At 45.1% G+C, this 22,348-nt stretch overlaps 1 protein-coding gene across 2 annotated transcripts in view; it reads right to left on the bottom strand.

Moving 5' to 3' along the window:
- Positions 1-12,719: 12,719 nt before the first annotated feature.
- The window catches only part of ZBTB44 (zinc finger and BTB domain containing 44), a 37,105-nt gene continuing 27,476 nt past the window's right edge, over positions 12,720-22,348 (bottom strand). Inside the window, exons 5-6 of one of the 2 annotated variants that reach the window (XM_021525794.2) lie at positions 19,999-20,299; positions 12,720-17,950 (exon numbers count right to left, since the gene is read on the bottom strand). In XM_021525794.2, coding sequence (XP_021381469.1) covers positions 17,668-17,950; positions 19,999-20,299 — 584 coding nt within the window. In that variant the 3' untranslated portion in view covers positions 12,720-17,667. The remainder of the gene's footprint in view (positions 17,951-19,998; positions 20,300-22,348) is intronic. The other variant, XM_021525795.2, reaches the window with a different exon arrangement.

A 22,348-nucleotide genomic window follows, 5' to 3' on the forward strand; every position in this document is an offset into this window, starting at 1 on the left:
TTTTTCAGAGTTTCACCCTCCTACCAGACAGTGTTTTTCAATATTTTGCATTAAATCTTCTGCTGTATTTGATTAGCCTGCAGCAGCTGTTTTCCACTCTCACAACAAATCATAAATCTATAAGCTTATGTGTGAGAGACTGTCTGTGCCTGAGAATGCTGGTGTCTGAGGAAGCGTGGCTGCACAGCTGCGTGTGAGCTGCACCTGAGCACAGGCCTGGGGAGACAGCAAAGGCACAAAGCCTGGCACAATCCAGTCTGGATCTCTGCTGGAGGCAGCTGATTACACAAGGTGGCTTATATCCGTGTCTGTGAATGAATGTAAGAATTCCTGCGTGGACACCAAGGAATTTCTGTGATTCCCTAAATGGGTTCCTTACCATTCCACACTGAAGGCATCAGAATAATGCTAATAAACCCTGGATTGCACCGCTGTGAGCTCAGATATGTGCACCTTTCTATGAAGGGGAGTGAGTTGTAGCACAAACAGGTACAACACGTGAGCCTGGAGATGTCAGAACACAGGTAAAAAAGTGTAACAAATCCCTGACACACCCATCCCAGTCCCCAAAAACACAGGTCCACATGCAGCCAGGTTTGGGGTTGTGTGTACTCGGTCAGGAGCTGCTTGTTGTGGAGCCAAGATCTCCTGTCCCACGGCCAATTCAGATAAGGAGAGCAAATGGCTGAAAGAGAAGGGAGGGAAGCTGCTACACATATTTTAAAAAAAGGTGTTATTCAAAGACTATAAAAGGCAAAAGTTTGGATGAAGGAGAAGACAGAGGGTTGCCAAGTCATTGCAATAAAAAAAAAAAAAAGAAAAAAAAAAGGAGGAGGCTGTTGCCAGGTCTTGGCACGTGTGCTTTTACTTGTATAAATCAGTCACTCTAGACCTGTGGTAGTTCTTGCTGACAAGCTGTCAAGCTCCTTGGCTGGGAGAACAGGGCATGTGCTTTACATGCACTTACAGAATAGTAAACTGTTATTAAAAATGGGAAAAAAACCCCAGGCTGATTTACTTGTGGTTTTGCCTGCTCGGCTGTATTATCACAGAACAAATGCACTCATGCATGGAGAGTCTGGATCCATGGAAAACTACAGGGGAACCTCCCCGTGGAAGCACTTGACCCCTTAAGGGGAAGGGCACAAACAAAACGTCTCCAAGAACAGAGAGCACAAGAGGAAGAAAGAGGCTGTGAGAGATACAACTCACTGTCAAAAGATTTAAAAGCTTTATTAAAACCTTATCAAAAATACAACAGCAGACTGAAGAGAGAAAATATTACAGCGCCAGGAGCAGAGGATTTTCCCCACCATGTGCTCATCCACACAGTGGAGGTTTTGCCTTTTAACCCTTTGGCTCTTCTCAAAGTTCTGTCCATCAAATCCTTCTTCTCTGTCCAGGGGTGGAGATCACTTCCTTAAGACCTGATTGGAGTCAGGTGCTGACACAGTAACAATCCCACCCTCCCAAATGTCCCAAACCCAGGTAACAACGCAAGGGGGGTAAAACATAACTCTATACAACTTCTCTTAATGTATATTCATGAGATATATATATATATATAACATCATATCCCTGTTTGCCTTTTAATTGTGAGAGTCAACCACGGCATTCCTCATCCATCACAAGGCCAAAGCCACAGGAGGAGGAGGAGGAGGAGGAGGAGGAGGAGGAGGAGGCAGGAGCTTTGTCTGAGCTGGCAAGGATGGGCTGCAGCCAGCAGCAGACAGGAAGGATGGATGTTCTGCTTCGGGGAGGAAAAGGAGAATTAAAAGCAGAAAATCCAGAAAGGATTTAGCGGGATGTCATCCGAAGAGAATAAATAGATAATTGTCTGAGGAAAAGCTGACCAGACCGGCTCTGTCTGTGCTGGCCCCGCAGTCGGGACAGCTCCTGGGCTGGCACCGCCCTGTCCCGGGGCTGTCCCGGGGCTGTCCCGGGGCTGTCCCGGCACCCGCCGTGGGACAGCCCCAAACCCATCCCCACCCACCCCGACCCCGACATCTGCCACCCCCGAGCACACGGACTGCCTCTGGACAGCACCGCAGCGTTCCTGGCTCAGCTCACCAACTGATTTTTTTATTATTATTATATTTTTTAATTTTTTTTTTGAAACATCCTTGTCAGGACATTCAAACCTATAAGAACGGGAAGTGAAACCCAACACAGATATGAAATTTTATGGTGCCGTTTGCAGCAATGCTTCCAAAACTAGCTTTGGCTGGAACACAGAGAGCTGGATTGTGCTGATCCAGGGTCCACAAAACATCAGTATTGGAAGAGATGGGTTTTTCTGTGTGTCTTCTACTGTATTTCTCTGTTTGTAACCTCACAGCTCTGCTGAACACGTTCTGAGCAGTCCCAAGGGCTGGTTCCTCCTCAACAGCACATTTCTGTCACTCTGAGTTTTACTGCTTATTTGTTGGAGTTATATTTGGAGGAAAATATACGACAAAAACTATTTAAAAAAATAACTATCTGCTAACAAAACCAAACACAACAACTGCAGCAGCCTACATCTCAAATCAAGAGCTTCTTTCGCCTGCAAGCAGATGAAATTCCAGTAATAATCCTACCTCTAATTCACAGGGAGTACAAGTTCATCAGGACACAGACCATGGATATGTGGCAAAAAAAAAAAAAAAAAAAAAAAAAAAAAAAAAAAAAAAGGAAAAAAAAAGGAGAAAATGAGATGTTTGTGTGTATTTGCAAAGCAAGGCTGTGGCCAAATTGAGCACTCAGGGTTGCCAAATCCCAGCTCCTGGCCCCAGCTGACAGATTTGCTGCCTCAGGGCTTCAGCAGAGATGCAGAAGAAGAAGATGCAGCCCGGGATGCTCTGGCCTGGCTGTGCTGCTGAGGCTCGGGGTGGCTCCTGGGCAGGGTCAGCCTGGGCAGGGCTGCTCTGCTGAAGCACTGAGCCAAGTGTGGGGATGCTGTCTGCTCCAGGATGGTTTGGGTGAATGGAGATGAGGGATCTCTGCAGGCTGCTCCTGGGGAGTCAGGTTTATTAGGGATGCAGAAAGGTCCTGCCTCGAGCTGCCAGATGCAGCACTTGGGGCCTGAGGAGATGGGGAGGGGAGAGACAAGAGGATGCTCTAGGAAAGGGGGAGTTCCAAGAGGAGGGGAAGTTCCAAGAGAGGGTGTGGCCCCTCAGAGCCCCTTATCTGGGGACTTCAAGGTGGGCTGGAACAAGGCTTGGGCCAGTGGGGTCACAGACTCCTGATGTTTTAGGGGAGGGATACAGATGCAGGGTGAACCATACATTATGGGGGGTGAGATGGAACAGTGCACTCAACCCCTGGACCCATCCATAGGCAAGGGCATTGCCTAGCAGGGAGGACTGTTCTCATCCTGGCTGTATTACTTATGAATAATTATAATTATCTATCCTCTCCAACAGCCAAGCCCTCCATGCCGGGCTGTGAACCTCACTGGCGACTTCAGCACCCAAGGGTCCTGAGAGCTGCAGGGCTGCTCTGCTGCCAGGACATGGATGAGCTGGGGCAGCCGCAGCAGCAGCAGCAGCAGAGCTCAGTGTGATCCCAGCAGAGCTCAGTGTGATCCCAGCAGAGCTCAGTGTAATCCCAGCAGAGCTCGGTGTGATCTTGGTGTGATCCCAGCAGAGCTCGGTGTGATCCCAGCAGAGCTCAGTGTGATCCCAGCAGAGCTTGGTGTGATCCCAGCAGAGCTCCGTGTGATCTCGGTGTGATCCCAGCAGAGCTTGGTGTGATCTCAGTGTGATCTCAGCAGAGCTCGGTGTGATCCCAGCAGAGCTCAGTGTGATCTCGGTGTGATCCCAGTAGAGCTCAGTGTGATCCCAGCAGAGCTCAGTGTGATCCCAGCAGAGCTCAGTGTGATCCCAGCAGAGCTCGGTGTGATCCCAGCAGAGCTCAGTGTGATCTCGGTGTGATCTCGGTGTGATCTCAGTGTGATCTCAGCAGAGCTCAGTGTGATCCCAGCAGAGCTCGGTGTGATCTCGGTGTGATCTCAGTGTGATCTCGGTGTGATCTTGGTGTGATCTCGGTGTGATCTCGGTGTGATCTCGGTGTGATCTCGGTGTGATCTCAGTGTGATCTCGGTGTGATCTTGGTGTGATCTCGGTGTGATCTCGGTGTGATCTCGGTGTGATCCCAGCAGAGCTCGGTGTGATCCCAGCAGAGCTCAGTGTGATCTTGGTGTGATCCCAGCAGAGCTCGGTGTGATCTCGGTGTGATCTCGGTGTGATCTCAGTGTGATCTCAGCAGAGCTCAGTGTGATCCCAGCAGAGCTCGGTGTGATCTCGGTGTGATCTCGGTGTGATCTCAGTGTGATCTCAGCAGAGCTCAGTGTGATCCCAGCAGAGCTCGGTGTGATCTCGGTGTGATCTCGGTGTGATCTCAGTGTGATCTCAGCAGAGCTCGGTGTGATCCCAGCAGAGCTCGGTGTGATCTCGGTGTGATCTCGGTGTGATCCCAGCAGCAGCAGGGCAGGGCAGCAGCCCAGCCCAGCCGTGGGCCAGGACGGGCTCTGCAGCACCCAGAGCCCAGCCCCAGCTGGGGGAGGCACTGCCCTGCTCAGGACAGAGCCACCTGCAGAGCTGCCTCCAGCTCGGGCCACAGCACAGCAGGAGCTGGAGCTGCTGGAGCCAGGCCCGAGGAGGCTCCAGGATGAGCAGGGGGATGGAGCAGCTCCCCTGGCAGGAAAGGCTGAGACAGCTGGGCAGCCCAGAGATGGGAATGGGAACCTTCAGCTTGACCTGTGGCCTTTCAGTGCCTAATGGGGCTGGCAGGAAAGATGGGGAGAGACTTCTCACAAGCACCTGGGGGGACAGGACAAGGGAGAATGTCTTCAAACTGACAGAGTAGATTTAGGTTAGATATAGGGAATAAATTCCTCCCTGTGAGGGTGCTGAGGTCCTGGCACAGGGTGCCCAGAGCAGCTGTGGCTGCCCCTGGATCCCTGGAAGTGCCCAAGGCCAGGTTGGACAGGGTTTGGAGCCAGCTGGGATAGTGGAAGGTGTCCCTGCCATGGCTGGGGGTGAACTGGGGGAGCTTTAAGGTCCCTTTCACACAAACCATTCTGGGGTTCTCTCTGTGTCACACAGGGTCACCTGGAGGTTTGTGCAGCAGAGGACTGGCACTGGACACCAGCACAAAACACACAGGCTCTGACTTGTGGGACAGTCACTGCACAGCCCAGCCCAACAAACCCACGTAAACACCTCAGCTCCTCAGTCCATAGTTATCTCAGGGAGTTCACTTTGGTCTTCTTTAAAAGGTGTGGCTCTGAATGAGTCATGAGGCACAGGGGATTAAAGAAGGGGAAGCAAGAGGTTAATTGGATTCTATTTGGAGAGGGATTTAGGTTGGCTGAGTTTTTTCAGTCAGCAGCACATAGTGGAACATGTCACTTGTAATTGAGCTAATGAAACACCTCTGGAGATAAAAAAACACAAGCTAAATTCAGACTTGGCTTTGGAGACTTGAGGTTCATTCACCACAAGGTTATACAGAGATGGAACTGCTTTGTTTGAGCACGGGGCTGGAGAGGTAAGAGCAGGACTGGTTTCCTTTGCAAAATCTGCTTTTTGTCACTCAGGGCTGCTGGACCTCGGGGTGATTAAGCAGATTTGTGTCATGGACACTCTTCCAGGCCAGAACCCACACTCTGCCAATATGCTAATGCAATTTTCTGGGTCCAGCCTCTCTCCTGCCCTGATGCTATTATATTTGTTTTCCATAAATAGGCATTTTGCCCCATGGTTATTGCTGGGGAGCTACACATGGCTGAGCTGGAAGAGGGCTGCCAATACCTGCCCTTCTCCACACACCTTTTGGTGACTCTCAGTAAAATCCTTTCAGTTTTCTCAAAGGTAATTAAGGGTTTGTTTTTCAGTCCTCAAAACCTTGACAAAAGCACCTCTGTCCCAAAGCCAAACTACCAAACATGACTTGAATGCAAGCAGGGGAGTGTTGCCTTCCTGAGCCTGCCCAAAGGCCAAGCCAGAGATCCCTTTGTGAGAGATTTTAATGACCTGAAATTACCTTGTCTTCCAATCAAGAAGGAAACCTTTCAGAGGTTGTACCTTTCAGAACAAGGTATATAATGTTAAAAAATATAAGGGAGACGTTTTCTGGATGCTGTTTCAAAATCATAGAGGTATTTTGTACAAAACCACCACGTCCATCTTTTCAGAATGAACCGACTCTCAGTGAAAGTCACTTTCTAAATTAAAAAAGTTGCAATGAAACTTAGTTTTCAATTTTGCAGGTTTTATATTTTTGCTCTGGGGATAATTATAATAATCCAGTAATTTCCTTTCCAAGGCACTTTCAGAAAACTAAAACTCCACTTCTTTCCCTCTTGTCTTCCTTTAGGAATTTAAAAATAATGTTAGTTTTAATGAGTAAAGTGCTTGAAAGACCTGATAAAAGAAACCAAAACCAACACAGGAATGGATTTTATGCAGTTGTGTAAAAAACATCAGGGACATGAGGACCTCAGTTCCTCCTCTTCTGTGCCAATTTCAGAACACAGGAAACCCTGGAGTGATGTGGCTGCACTCTGTCAGAGAAAACCATAACAGCACAGAGCAAGAAGAGGAAGCTCAGACTTACACCCATGGCCCTGCACAGATCTAGAGGGCAAGGACAGGAGGAAGCTGGGTTTTATATCCTAGTGACACTTATTCTGCAGGAATTGCCTCTTTTTCCTTGGTTTCTCCTGCTGTGGTTTGATTTTTCTCTCTTCCTGCAGAGGTTTGATTCCTCCCTCTCTGGCTTTAGGCAAGAAGACAGGAAAGCAGCTGCTTGAGCTACCAGCAGGTACCTGGGAAATGGAATATCCCAGGTTAATCAAGGGATCAAAGCATCCAAGGTGCTGCAGGGGAGGAAGATGTGCCCTGGTCAGTGCTGTTACAGCCTTTGTCCCTCCCAGCATCCATCCCAGAGCTCCGTGCTGGCCAGCACACAGCAGAGACTTGCTCAGAGCACGGGTCCTGCAGATCCACTCTGAGATGGGAATTCAGGCCGCAGGTTTTCTGGCACCATCACCAGCAACAAAGACAAAACCCCTTTGTGCCCAGGTACAGCTCTGCAGCTGATTCGGGGAATTTGAACAAACAGCAACTGATGGGGAAAAGGCTCCACTGCCCCCCGAGTTCAGCTCTCCAGAGAAAGGGATCCCATTCCCTCCCCCAAAGCTGCCAGCTCCCACAGTGCTGAGGCAAAGAGGGCCAAAGCCAGTAGCAAAAAGCTATTTAAGACAAGGCAGACAGTGACAAAGATCATCTCCATGGAATGGTTTTATTGCAGCAAGGCCTCTCTTGATGAGAGCCATACTTCAAAGGCAACCTGGCCTGGATTATAAACTCCAATATCTGAGGAGCCAAGAGCTTGCAGTTTCCCATTAAGTGGTATTAATTGCCCTGGTTATCGTGTCCTGCAGTTTGACCTCACCTACTGATTCCCCTTCCTCTCCTGCTGCAGAACATCCATCACTTTTTAAAGGGTTCCATAAAGCTGCAGGGAAGGCTCTGGTTTGTGTTACCTTGATTGCTCTGGACTGTGACAAAGCACCCATCACAGCTGCCCAGCCGTGCTATAGATCAAGCTCCTCTAACCTTTCCATGTCTCCAGAGGAGAATTCTAGGAAAATCATCAGATTTAACCTCCCAGGGCTTTATTTCTGGCATGGAGGATGTCAGAGGCCACGCGAGCTTTTTCCTTGTTCTCTAAGAACCCACAGCAACAGACAGGAGGAGGAAAGCAGGAAAGGCAAGGGAGAACAACAGAAACTGGACTTTGGATGCCACTGAACAGCCAAGGCCACGTGCAATGCTCAGTTCCTGGCCCACACAGAAACACAAGTGGCCTTTGGGAACTCAACAGCCAAGGCTTTTATGGAGATCAGCTTTTCTCCTGAGCAATGAGGCTGCTGGGGATGAAGGCACGTGTCCAACACCTACTTGTGGCAAGGCTGGTAGGGAATCAGCACAAAAGCTCCTGGTATGTATGGGTAGTCAGTGTTTTCCATTCTGCAGTGTTTCCATCCTGACTGAACCTGTTCTGTGCAGGGCAGTGAATTCCCAGGTGACTCACACAAACCAGCACATGGCAGTGGGATGTGTAGCAAACCCATCTGGTGTAGGGCCCTCCAAAATCTGCTCCTCCTCTCCCTCTGGAAGTAAAAAGCTCAGGACTCTTCTGCTTCCTGCTACTCAGGGTGAAAAAGGTGAGGAGGAGCAAAGAAACAACAGATTTAATTCCTATCCCCCATGTCTCCCTTGGTTTATTCCCTGAATCAGCAGGAGAAATTCATAGAATCACAGAGTGGTTGGGGTTGGAAGAGACCTTTAAGATCCTCTGGTTCCAACACCTGCCCTGGGCAGGGAACCTTGCCCTGGACCAGTTCTGGAGAAACAGAAAATCTGCAGTTTCTTCAGTAAAAGACCCACCCTGGCATGGTTTGATACACCTACCTGTGAATGAAAAATGAATTCCAGGAGTTTGGCTCTTGTCTGCACAATCCCATTGCTGTGTGAACAGGAATTGCAGCCTGCCTCACCAGAGCCATGGCAGGGAATGAGCCAGGAACAGCTCCTGTCAGTGCAGGCAGGGCTCTGACTCAGGATTTTCCAGTTAGACTCAGGATCTTCCCAGGTTTTCTTTCCATGAATCCAAACCCTCTCAAACAATATCCACCCTAAGGATTCATCCCTGCCTGGATGCCAGATGCTGCCTTCAGCTCCACTCAAACATCCAGATGGAGAGTGGAGGGGATGATGTGGGTGCACACGTGAGCGTGGGCTTCTCCCCCGGCGCTGTGAATCAGCCACAATCACAATACCCAGTGATACTCTGCTAAATGCTTCTTAAAAAGGAGACTTAAAGGAACGTGAGCAAAATTAAAATACTGAACTAGCTAGTCAGATTTGAAAAACATGAGCTGTAAACGTTAGAAGAGAAACACAATTTTGCCTCTAATACAAAGAGAATTTTTAAGAGCAATTCACTTTGTGTGTTCTTCAAGGAGATTTTTCAGCCTGGGCTTATGCTCACTTCTCAAAAGAGGCTGACCTGAGCATTTTTAAATTTCTTTCAAGCATAACAATTCAACCCAAAGCCACTTCTTTTTGTCTGTCTCCTTTCTCTGTATTAATTTCAATTCCATCAACGAGGCAGTTGCATAACTGTTGTTTGCAATTGCTGTCACGTCAACCCTGAAACCGATCACTGCAACACTGAAGTTATATAAAAGGTTTTGTTAGGATTTTTGCTATTTTTCTCGTTTAAATTGTGGGAAGATGAAGTCCTACCCTGGAGAGATGTTTTGGTTTTCTGAGCTCTGTTGTCTATTAGTCTTGTGCTTTGGTGTCTTTTCTCTCCAGTTTTGTTTTACACAGTGCAAGGGTCTGTTTATGCACAGAAACTCTCCAAAAAGTTCTGTGCACCCCACTAATACACAGGCTATAAAATAAACTCTGCTGAGTCAGAGGAGCTACTGGCAAAAGTAAAGTTCACAAAGTGGGTTTGCTCTTAAGGAGCAATTTGAATTTCTGGCAAGGCAGACTATTTAAATGCTTCAGTGGCTGGAATTGTAATTTACCTTGTTCTTCCAAAACCAGTGGACTGTTTCTATGCAATGATGGAGTATCAAACCCCATGGGATCATTTCTCCTTGTGTGTGTCTCTTCACCCAAACACACAGAATTGTTCCTGGAATTGGGAGTCAGCTCCTCCAAACTCCTCTCGTTGTCCTTGCTCCTCCTGAGCATTCCTGATCATCCCCTTTGACCCAGGGCTGTGCTTGCCTGGGAGGGAGGCTCCTCCTTGCCCCCAGAGAATTTAAATGATCCATTTTACTACTCATTTTCTGCCTGCTAAAGGCGCAAATGCCAGGGCCATACTCACAGATCTCCTGGGCCTAAGGTAGTCTCAAAGCCATTCTGCACTGCAGACACAAATGCATCAAGCCATCAAATAACTAAGGACTTTATTTTGATATCAGTGAGTTGTACCCAATACTTACTCCACTTATGTTCCTTCATACTTAAAAGCAATCTGTTTGTAGCTGACATTGTTCCTTCTTTAAAAAAGTCTAGACAATGTCAGATTCCATGAAGCGAAAAAATGAAAGATACACTGAAGTACCAATATAATGAAGCATCAATGCTCACTCCCTCCTAAAAAAAAAGAAAATCCTTCAAGACCAGAAAATCAATCTGTTTCTTACAGTATCTTGTCTGTAAGTCCTGCCTCCCTGGGGAGGAGCAGCTTGTTTAGAGATGGGCATGGGATGGCAGGAAACCACATCTCTCATTTCCACTCCAAGATCAAGAGAAGCTTGTAAGAGCTAAACCAGAGCAAAGCAAGGTTCTTGCTGAGGTCTGAGCTTGCAGCCCATTTCATCTGAGCATTACCCAGGAGACAGCAGGACCAGCTGCTCCTGTGGGGAAGCAGCAAGGAAGGAGCTGGTCAACTGATGTTTCCACATGGGCATGGTTCAAAATTCCTTCTGGATGAGCACACATGGATTGCTGCTGCTCAGTGAGAAAAAACTGTCACCTTCTGAGTGCTGGGAGCTTTGCAAAACACAGATTTCAAGCTCCTAGGGAGGCATAGGGGAGACTGGGAATGCAGTTCAGCCAGATGCAGTGCATGCATTCTTCAAGACACTCCCACAGGAATCCAGTGGTGTTTGAAATGAGAGGGGTATGTGTCCAAGCCAGGGCACAGCCACTCAACACGCAGTTACATTTAATTCATTATCTTCAAAATTTGGATAGAAGAGTTCAAACTTCAACGGTGAGGTAAAGGTTCGAGTGAGATACACAAATGGATGCCCTGTGAGTTGCTCTCTTATCTTCACCTGAGACCCGGTGACTGAGACAAAGGCAGCTCATGCTCAAAGGCAATTAACTCAAGCCCTTAGAGTAGTTTTCAAACACACACATCTCACTCTGGGTGTTTGTGGCCTATTTCTCAAGGATTTGTGAAAGGCAGCTAAGGAAATCAGGGCTACTCTCAGCGAATCTGCTATTCGAGCAATCTTGTGTGCTCTGAAAAACTGTTAAGAGACCCCAAACTCCACAAGGACTGCACCCCAGTCTCTGGGCTGTGAGAAAGGCTCTGCCATGGACACACCTCCCCTGCTCTGCATGCTCAGGGTCTCACAGCAATCTCAGCTCTCACAGTGGTGATGTTACCTCACTGCTCTGGAGATGCAGCTTGTGGAAAGCACTTTATGCATAACCCAAGCCAGGCTTCTCTCAGCAGCTCCATTTTCCTGGGGATATCACCTGGGTAGGAATGGTGCAATCAGCCCTGGGAGAGCTCCTGGCCCTGCTCTGCCACATTCTCAGTAGCTGGGTTTGGTCTTAGCTCACTGGCACTCTCCTCTAAGCAAAAGAAATAATCCTTCATTACTGCCAGGAAGAAAATGGTGAATGCTTTAAGGAAGCCACACAAAAAGCTTCAGTAGTGTGCACTTGGGTGCCTAAAAGATGTTTCACACAAAACACATGGTCATGCTTTGGAAAAACCTGCTCCAGTCACCAGCCCAGGCCTCGTCATCCACCCAGGGGTGCCTGCCCAGCTCTGGGGTGCTGTGTGTGAGTTCACAGCTCCCTCATCCACCCAGGGGTGCCTGCCCAGCTCTGGGGTGCTGTGTGTGAGTTCACAGCTCCCTCATCCACCCAGGGGTGCCTGCCCAGCTCTGGGGTGCTGTGTGTGCCTTTGTATTCAGCCAGAATTTACTGCAGACTCCAAACGGGACCTGGCTTCAAAGAACCAAAATTTTTGCTTTCATGGGAGACCCAAGCCTCTATCTGTCACACTGCATCCTCTCAGGGCCCTAAGCAGATGAACTCCCTCTTCCAGTTCTGTTCTTGACACCCGTCCCTGTTCATGCTCCTCAGTGAAAGGAGAACTTGGGATTTAGGAACTCTCAAGCCCTACCCAAAGCTCATTGTGGCTCCAGCTACTCTGCACCAGGGAGTGCTTTTCCATTCCGTGTCTCACTCCTGTGTCAGACACTGACCACAGTCTGGCAGCTGGTGTGTAAATCACCCCAGCCTGCCTGTTCCTGAGCTGGGGTAGGGCAGAGTGACCTCCTCAGCCCAGCACTTACCAACCTGCCCTTCTCCCAAGCTGATCCAGCTCACTCACACACGTGGGTCTCTAGGAGGAAAGTGATTTTAACTGCAAAGCCTGTAGAAACAGCAGAGATGGATTTTAAGTCCCACACTCTGGGCTGTTTCACCACTACTTTGAAGCGCACAGCTGCTACACGACTGCCTACTGTACTTTTTAAACACCTTCTGCTTTGGCTAATTTGATTAGGCTCCCCCTTGGCTTTCCATCAACTTCACCCCATGGAAAGTTGGCCCCACCAATTTACAGAATGAGGTCTAAAGAGAACATGAACAGAAGGCAATCTAATATACAAAGGAAAATGAAACAGAAATGTGTACTTTATTCTTAGTACTCGTTACTCATGTAACTTCTCCAACCATTTATTAATGTTAATTTTGTTTTAAACTACCTTTCTCCCAGTGACAGCTTCAGCACCAGCGAGTTCTCCTCCTATCAGCTATTTTGGGACTAGTTATAAGCAAAGCTGTAAGAGAATGTAGCTCAAGGGACAAAGTTGCACTTTCTCACTGAAGGTCCAAGGTACTCTGTTGTACTGCAAGGCAAACGCTGGCAGAGTTAAATAACGACACAAAGCAAAGATATACTCCATAAAACATTAATATTTTAATGAAAAATCTTAGCTTCATATTTCTATCCAAAGACACTCAAAACTAGTTCTTCTCCCCCCTTAATTTTGACCTATAATGGGACCAGTTTGGAGATTTTTTTTTTGTATTTTGGAACTTTTTTTTTAAAGATTAAACAACCAGGCTAGCAAAAAGGTACCCAATACATACTTTTCTTATATCAAACAAGCTAGTATTTCAATACAATGTAACTATACAGAATATATACATTACACGTATGATCACAAAGCAAACACTACAGGCTCAGAACAGATTTGAAAAAACATGATATTCACATTGATTACAATAACTCTAAAAATGATTGTAACGTTGAAACGGCACTTAGTTTACAAAAAAAGTCACAAAAATATATATAGCCACCAAGAACTATGGTTCCTGAAAAATACTAATAGCCAGATAGTATTATATAAAATGTGAAGTGTATTTAAACATCGTATACATTAAAAAACAAAACCAAAACCCAAAACCAATTCTGTTAGGTCAATAAACATGCCAAGTAATCTAGCTGTGGCCAGCATCAACAAGAGAAGCTGTACTGTGGATGAGATGATGACTGGATATACGGCTGGTGACTGGAGACTGGCACAGTTAAGGGGGTTTCACTGTTACTAAAATGCACAAAGAAGCCCAACAATAATTTAATTCACATTTTTTTTTCCTCCAGCTTCCACTTTTCCCTCTTTGGGGTTTCACCAAGGGGCAGCACCTCGAGTGAAGGCACTGCAGGAACAGAGCAAGGAAGCTGTCCAAGGACTCGGTGTAGCCAGGGTTACAGGTCAGAATATCAAAAGCATGCATCAGCTAAATGAACGGTGAAACTAAATCACTCTTCTGGGGACTTCAGCAACCCTCAGGAAGACTGTAGGTACAGTTGCCACACAGGCTGGCAGCACCAGATTCCACTTTTTTTTTTTTTTAGTGCAACCAGATTTGTAGCTGAGACATGTGGGACACGGAGTTACTGTGCTAGCACACACGGAGTGAACGAAAATCCAGAGCAGTAAGTACTGTTGCACTAAAAAAATTCACATTTCTTTCTTTTATGGTACATTTCCTCAAATACTTGGAACCCACTCTATTTACCAGGTACCCCTGATGTGGCTGAGGTACTGTCTGGCCTAGAACCCTCTTACCTGCCATCAAGATGCTATGGGATTTATTATGTCTACAGTTGGAGATGAGAACCCTCCAAAACAGGATTTCACCTTGTGAGCAAAACTCGAACGGAACCGGCCTGAATGAAAATCAGCTATTTTCCATATTCTGATGGTGTGGAAGTTGCAATGGATGGAGGAGCAGCAGGTGCTCCTCCATCTGAATTCTCTCATCCCTGCAGGGTGCACGAAGCTCCCGTTGGATTTGCATATAAAATGCTTCCTGGTTTGTCTCTGAGAGAGACCAGCACTCACCTCAGCGCTCCCACACCCTGGGCTGCAGGGGGGAACCAGTGACCAAGAAGTGCCTGAAGCCCTCATATAAAAACCTTAAACCATAGCTTAAAAACAATAAAATTTCATCCCGCAGGGGACATATAGGGATCATAGTCTTATAAAATATATTTGACTGCATTGGCAGCTATTACTTTTTTAAAAAGTTTAAATTCACATCTTTTAGACTCAGAATCCATGTGAACCCAGAACCATTTTCAATAACCGAGTCTACTGATCTCTCAGTATGAGAGACTTGACCGTGGTCTCTGCGAGCCTGACAACTGAACTGCAGCTGTGGGAAACACCACTTGGGCTCACTCTGCTTGGAGCACGAGGGTTGAACCACATCAACCCTGACCCTTGGCAAGCAGACATAGAAATGCATACTAAATAATGGATTTTTTTGGGGGGGAGAAAAAAAAACCAAAAAAACAAAGAAGAAATAAGAAAATGCATCCCAGAATTCAAAACCCTCTGATAATGTACTTAAAGAAATCTAGGTTTTAGGTTTAATCCCAAGTGTAGTTTAAGGCAAGTTTTTTTCTATTTTAGTTATCTCTCTTGCTCTGTTTGGGATCCAAGCATACTAGCAACATAAATTGTTTTAAGAGGTTCTGTGTTTTTACATCTCTCTTGTGAAGAACATCAGCATTTCAAAGAACTGAACAGTTCCAACAAGTTAGAGAGGAGAAATAAAATGGTGTTTGCATTTAAACTGTATTCATTTCTATGGAGAAAAGAGATATTAACAAGAAATAATTACAGACAGGAAAATTAACAAGTAAACCCAACCCTAAACCAACCAAACAAAATCCTCCAAGAACTCTATTCCTCCTTCAGTTGAGCCAGATTGAAAAGTGAGAACTAAATTAAGATGTTACCCAGAGACAGGAGGCTGAAAAGATAATGTGTAACACACAATGCAATGAATAATGAACCCCAGGCCTTGCCTTGTACCTCGGTGTTAATGATCCTTATTTCTTTGCAAGGAAGAACAGATCAGAGCTATAAAGTCTTTTTATCTTTCCACTTTCTCTTTGGTATTCTGAAAGCAATTTGCCTTCTGACTCAAAACTTTAAGTCTTAAAAATCCAATATCCAGATATGTCTATGGTGTATTTGCACCTTCTCACCAATGAACTCTTTAGCAAAATACTTCAGGGATGAAAATGATCAGATTCTAATGATCAGATTACGTCCTCCACCTCATACCCAGCCACCTCTGATTATTACATCTCTGCAGTCAGGAAATGTGGTTTGGGCGAAGCACTTTTCAGAACACGAATCACAAAGGACTCTCATTTAGCTGTATAACACGTCAGGAAAAAGAGAAAATGCTGGATTTGAGCTCAGTGTTGTAGCCCTCTAGTTCAGAATAAAGCTCAGCAAAAGGCATTGTCTTGTCTCACTGGCTTCTCAGAGAAATCAGAAGTGGAAGAGAAATGGTGTCTGAATTCAGCTCATCAGCAGGCACTGGGCTATTTCACAGTACAGCAGCCCAGAAAAAGCATTTCTCCTTCAAGCCCTTTTAAGAAGCCTCACAAAGGTAGATATAATCAAGACTGAATTGCAGCACAGAAGTTCTTTGCAGCATGTTTCTAAAACACCCTTTGGATCTGGTGGAGAAACCTCATTCCAGCAACTTGGAAAGTACTTAAATCCCAACTGTTTTTGCTCTATTTAACTAAAATATGTGGGTTTAACCTAAAAAGAGAAAAATTGTTGAAATCCCTGAAACCCTTTAAACACTTTCCAAAGGTCAATAAACTTTTTGCCTTACAAAAGCTGGCTATTAATAGAAAGAACTCAGTCTCAGAGAGTATCACAGCTGCCTAGGCTGACTGAATACAAATTGATGTGCAATATAATACGACTTTTGTGTCTTCTGTTTCTTCAGGAGCAACCTTTCTCTATTGGTTTCATTTCCTCCTCATGTTTGCATAAAACAAATCTGGCCTGAAAACAGCAATTTACAAAAAACAAGACTCAAAACTTAGGGAGTATATCATGCCTTTGGAATATTGAGATCAAGCAATACCTACTCACTCAGCACATCATCTGTAGGCCGTGGGCATTTGGCATCAAACACTGAGTTAACTTCAGAAGTTGTAAGAAAAATCACAAATCTCCTAATGTACTTCCTAATTTAGGTTTCAAAGCAGGACTTGGGCCCAAACAGCCTCGACCAAACACGACTCACTGCTCTGAAAATCTCACACCCTCCATTTGTAGCCTTTTCTAAATATGGAAAAATGAAATTGCAAATATTTCAGTTTATTGCTTGCTTGAGCTGTGTGTGTAGCTGGAGTAATGGCCTTTAATAAACCGAGTTGGCAAGGATTTAAAGTGTTTTGAAACAGGAACAATTCATCATTGCTCTATAGGCTTTTTGTAAACAACCCCCTGTTGGTTAGAAAGTTGTCCTTAGAGAGAATAAATTGCTTGTTTTATCCAAAACAGGCTAGTAAAAATCTCTGAAACTATACATAAGTATGTATAAACAAAAAAATGTGCAATAATGCACAAAAGAGCTTATTTTTTCCAGTCTGCAAACTCCCTCTAGCTATCTCTCAGATTAGTAAAAATACAGTGTCTATGTGAGGGGGAAATGATCAGAACTACAAATAATCTGGCTGTGGCTTAAGAATTTCAGTTTGGGAAAACCTTCATTTTCCTTTGTGGTTCCCCAGCTACAGACAGGTACAGTCAGGAGATGTTTGTCAGGCTTGCATGGCTAAACACTTTTCCATCATTCCCAATTCCTGGTGCACCTTTAGACTTTCCATGCCTAGCCTCAGCTGGGCAGATCTGTTTAGGCTATTTGATCAAGAAGTTTCTAAAAGGACTGGAATAGAAGCAGGAATACCTGGCATTCATCTGGGCTGGACAGGGATGGTGTGTTTTGAAGAAGTGTGTGACTGTTCCTTTCAAAACCGCTCACCATTTCCAAGCACAGGGCACAGTAAGGGCTTTGAAAAACAGCAGGCACATATAGGAAGTGTCACTTCTTTATGCAGAAGATTAAAGCATCCACTCAAAACTAGTCAAAACTGTTCAATCATGGTTTCCAATGCATCCTTTTGTTTATCATTTGAGAAAGGTTTCCTCTGATTTCTTTCCCTTAACCAGAGGGCCTGCAGAAGCAAGAGAAACTGAATGAGCTGCTCTAACTGTGGAAGAAGGAATAGTTAAAGTGATCTGAATCAGTTGTTCTTCTTTAGAAGTATATCACAGCTTCCATGATGTTCTGACAAGATCTTTTTTTGTGCAATCAGTCTTAAATATTTTCACAGAAGTGATCATTCCGTCATGAAAAATAATGTAACATCTGTCGCAGTTTTCAGTTTTAAAGCGTAGCTTACAAAGTAAAAAGGGGAAAATCTCCCCACTTTTTGTTTAAAAAAATTAAATTAAAATGTACAGGACCAAACACAGGCACTTTCCAAAGAACAAAAATGAAACCAAACCATGAATTACTCGATAGTAATAGATGACAGCTCTGGTTTCGGAGGATCACCCGCGGCTGCCTCAGCAGTGGTGTTAGTCTTTGGCTGCTCTGGCACATCTTCTTCCTTCTCTGCCAACCCACCCAGAGACCCCAAGGGGAAAGTGCTTTCACAATTCTGAGTTGACGACACCTGTGAAATGACAGGCATTTGGACAGAAGAGTTGCTTTCAAAGCCATGCTCCCCTAGCTCATACTGCCCGAGGGTCTCCTCTTGTTCCTGGTTTAAGTAGTCCGGTACTAGGAAGTCACTGGAAGAGGGTAAAGGACAGAAGAGAAATGTCATTTCTCACACCATGGTATCAGCTCCATCACACATCTACACACTGCATCGACAGAGAACAAAGGTACTCATTTCACACTGGCCAAGAGCCTGGCACTCACATGCTCCACTAAGCACCATAACCTGGTTCTCATTTCCACACACACAGAATTTATTCAATGGCATCTATTTCACATCCATATTTCCTACACATCTATTATTAGATGGTATCACCTTGATGAGAATGAAAGTTAATGTCTGGAACACATTTGGCACTGACAACCTCATTGAAAAAAAGGGAGCACTCAGGCTTTAAAAACAGAAACAAAAATGAGTTCAGCACTGGCAAAATGCGGCCCTCGCCATGTCTGAGGTACACCACCCCCCAGAACAGGAGCAGGACTTCCCTCCAAGTGGGCAGGCTGGAACCAGAGGCACCAGGTGAGGCAGCTGAAGGCAGAGGGAGCTGCCAGCTGCAGTGGGGGTGTGATCCTGACACGTATCATGCTCCTGAGAAAAGTACGGAATTGCATTTCCTTCCCCTTTTAATCCTTTCTGGACAATGCTTCTGCTATGCACTCTTAACAGCTGAGGCCTGAGTGGATCCAAAGAAAACCTACCAAATGCTCCAGTTGTATTTTCAGAGCATGAGGACATAATGGAAATAAATTTCTTTGCAAGTTTTCAGCACCAGACATGAAGTTTGTACTTGAGACAAGTATATACATATATCACATATATGCATGTTTGAATGCTTTGGTTCACCTGGCAATGCCTCAGTTAAAAGAAATCCTTAAATTACAAAGCATTCATTGCTCCAACCCAAACTCACAGCCAGCTCTGCCAAACCTTGTGTTTGTCAAACCAGACTGAAGGAAGGGCTACAGGCAAAAAAAATCACACCCTTTAATATGACTTTAATTTGCTGACAACAATGCAGTGCTTACCATAACCAGGGCATCATCCTGCAGAGTTTTCACTCCAGTTTTGGCACAAGAGCCAAGAACAAGAACTGTGTAAGCCCACAGATATGAAGCACTTGTAGTTTTAAACAATATTCTACTGTAAGAACAGCAACTGGCTTCCCTGCTTTGTTTTTCAATCTTTTTCGTCCTACGTCACTTCTGAGTTAGTCAAATAGAACAAAATACTCAAATGTTTTTTATGGGAGAAGAATAATGTCTGGAAATCAGGAGGGGTGGGATTGTGATGCTGTAACATTCAGAATACATCTTTTGCATTGCTGAAGGCAAATGACTTACACACACCAAGCTGCACTCTATAGATTTAAGAGCTGGAAGACCTTCCTGTCTTCAGTTTCTCTCATCCAACTTTTGTATTTTCTATCTCAAATTCCAACAATTATATTTATACCAGTGAGAGAACACAGTGCTCATCTGATACCTCAGAACTCTTTTTAATAGTCTTTAGCAGTGCATCTGTGAGATATGCCAAGTCTTTTGTGCCCTGATAAAAAATGTCCAAGTGGCCCTTACTATTTCCAAACCTATTAGTCTAATCATTTAGTAATGTTATCTAGAAAATGAGAAAGGAGAAGGTCTGGAGTCATGCAGTCTTTCCACAGTGTTAAGCAAGCACTTAAAATGAAGTAGGAAGTCTGTGCCCTATGAAAGTGAACAGGCTACGTACAAGGTTTTGAAAAGCAAATCGATATCAAATCACAGATACTGCAGGACAGAACACTATGGCTTCACACCACTGGCCTGGCCATAGGTACTACTGAAAAGAGAAATTAAGTAACCCAGAACCAGCCTCTGCATATCGCTGGATTCTTCAGTAGCCTCCTACATAGCTCCCATGCTGTAAGACAGATCAGATACAACAGAGAGTGGAGCAGGAATCAATCTGACTGGAATTAGCTGGCAACCTGATGAGAGGCACAGCAGGCTGCCCTGAAAGCAGGAAATGATGATCTAAGGAGAAAAAAAAAAAAAAAAAGAAAAAAAAAGGAAAAAAAAAAAAGAAAAAAAGAAAAAAAAGCAAGTTTCCCTGTTAGGTTTTTGCTGTGCACCTCACCTGCTCTGGAAGTAGTTTGCTAGCTCTGACGCTTCATGGTTCAAGCTCCTCAGGTGAACGATTAAATTTCCAGAGTTGGTGAACATGGCGCCGCATGTTTTGCACTCGTAAATCCGAGGCTTGCGGATAATGTGCCGGGAAACCCGCATGTGGTGTTTATATTCCCCGAAGGAAGTGAAAGTGGCACTACATATCTGGCACCGGAAACAGCGTTTACCTTCGTGCTTCAGGCGATGCATCTTGAGCGAGTAAGCTCGGGTGAACTTTTTCCCACAGCGGTCACACTGAAAGGGTTTAATGCCTGTGGAAGAGAGAGCGCAAACACGTTCACCTGCTGCGAGCACGGGGCAGGGCAGAATCCTCCCACAGTGCTATGGGGACAGCACTGCACGTGCTCACAGCAAAGCCCTGCTTGAGGGAAAGATTCTCTGTCAACTTAAAAAAGGCAGGAACAATTAGAGCTGAGTGCAATACCTCAGTAACAACCTCCAGGAAATCTCACGGCTGTGACCTGTCCCGAGGCTCCTTCCCCACAAGCCCCCGTGGATTAAAGATCCAACAAGGACCTGATGCTGCAGTCATCTCCAGCGCCTTTGAACTCCTTTGATCTCGGCAGATTCTTGTGCCAGACTGGTTCCAAACAATGCAATTATCAGCCTACCCTTAATTGCAATGTTTTTTTCTGGCTGCCTTTGGCCTCGGAGAAGTGTTCTGGCAAGGGGACTGCGTGCACAGGGCCGCCCCTGTAATGCAGCAGGAATGGTGATAAAAGGGGCAGTAGGAGCCTTTATATTGCGTGGGAACCTTCTTGTACAAGAATTTTCGGCAACTTTGCATGACAGACAGCTCTCTAAGACAGGACAGCTTCATGCCTCTTATTTTTTTCTTGTGTAATTTAGAAATTCAGTTCCTAGCTCATTTTTCATTTCTTACCCTAAAACATGTGAGCTCTGCAACATGTTGCAGTGGCTGAGTGTGTAATCACACAAACAGAACTATAACAAGATAAAAGTCTGAGTCACTAAAACCTTAGGATTTAATAAAAAGTCTGAACTCCAGAAAGTGGGAAAATCCAAACCTGAGGCTAAGAATCTGGAATATGGAGCTCTATTCATAATAGGGCTGTCAAGGAATAAAAAAGATTTTTTCAAAAGGCTGAATGTGCATCAGCCCTGGCTGTTAATTCCCCCAGTCTTTCACTCTGCTTTCCTTACTTTCAAAGCAGGAGGTGAACTTTTAATTGAGGGCTTTTAGACAGAGAAAGCTGTAGTTAAGGTTACACTGAAACGCCCTGTTAAGCATGTGAAAACAAGTTAATAAACTGGAATATGGTCTGGTGGAGCTCAAACTTTTCATGCTTTCCTACTGTCCAAGGGCACCTATTTCCTCTGGTAGTTCGAGGGAAATCTCTTTAGCCATTTTACTCATGTGAAAACACTTTCAACATTTACAAGCTTTGAGAGTTCTTTTGCATGTTAATTATTCTAAACCAGCTATTCAAAGCTCTCCCAACTTTACCCAGGGGGTGTCAGTTGATAGATGGACCAGAGATGCTTTGGTGTCAGATTTTAACAACAGGCTTAGGATCACTTTGCACCTGATATGCACACAGAATCTACTTTTTCAAGAATTAAACACATATCTGGTTATTTTGCTTGAAAGGATTCAACAAATAATTGTTGACAAGGAAAAAATTACACCCGGTCAGTTGTGGCTGCTCTGTCCCAGAATGCTTCAGCTGCTGTGTGCAGGTAAGAGTGACTCAAACCAGGAGATGCTAATCCATGAGACTTAGTGCCCAAGTAGAAAAACCCTTCAGTATTCCCTTTATTCCCTCAAATGTCAATGTTACTACCACATAATGCTGACAAGTCTTGAAAACACCAATAGCAAAGACATTGAGGAGTTGACACTTGGTTAGAAATCAAAATGAATTTGGGGACCAAGGCCCAGAGGAGGCATTCACATAAACCTTTGGCTGCCTGTGCTACCTGCAAGAGCTAAACTGATAATCAAGCCAATTCAGTTGTTTTGCAGTCTTTCCAAAAAGTCTGAGATCCAAAGGCATACAACCTTCTTCAATGCAAGGACACAGACAGGTAATATTTTCCTATGGTTGCAAGTCTCCTTTGGAATACGGCAGAGAATTCCAATGTGGCAGAGGAAGAATCTCTATCTACTTCTTTAGTGCAATAAAAGGGTAAAGTACACTTTTATTTCATCTCAGCTATTTTTCAGGAAAATTACTTATCCTGACGAGTTCCAGGCAATCAGGTGTTTTCAGTCCACACAAATACTAATTATCCACAAGCACAACTATCAGTCAGGGATCAAAACAAGCATTCAACAA

This window comes from Lonchura striata, chromosome 23 (genome assembly GCF_046129695.1).
Source record: "Lonchura striata isolate bLonStr1 chromosome 23, bLonStr1.mat, whole genome shotgun sequence".
In the NCBI taxonomy this organism is placed as follows: domain Eukaryota; kingdom Metazoa; phylum Chordata; class Aves; order Passeriformes; family Estrildidae; genus Lonchura; species Lonchura striata.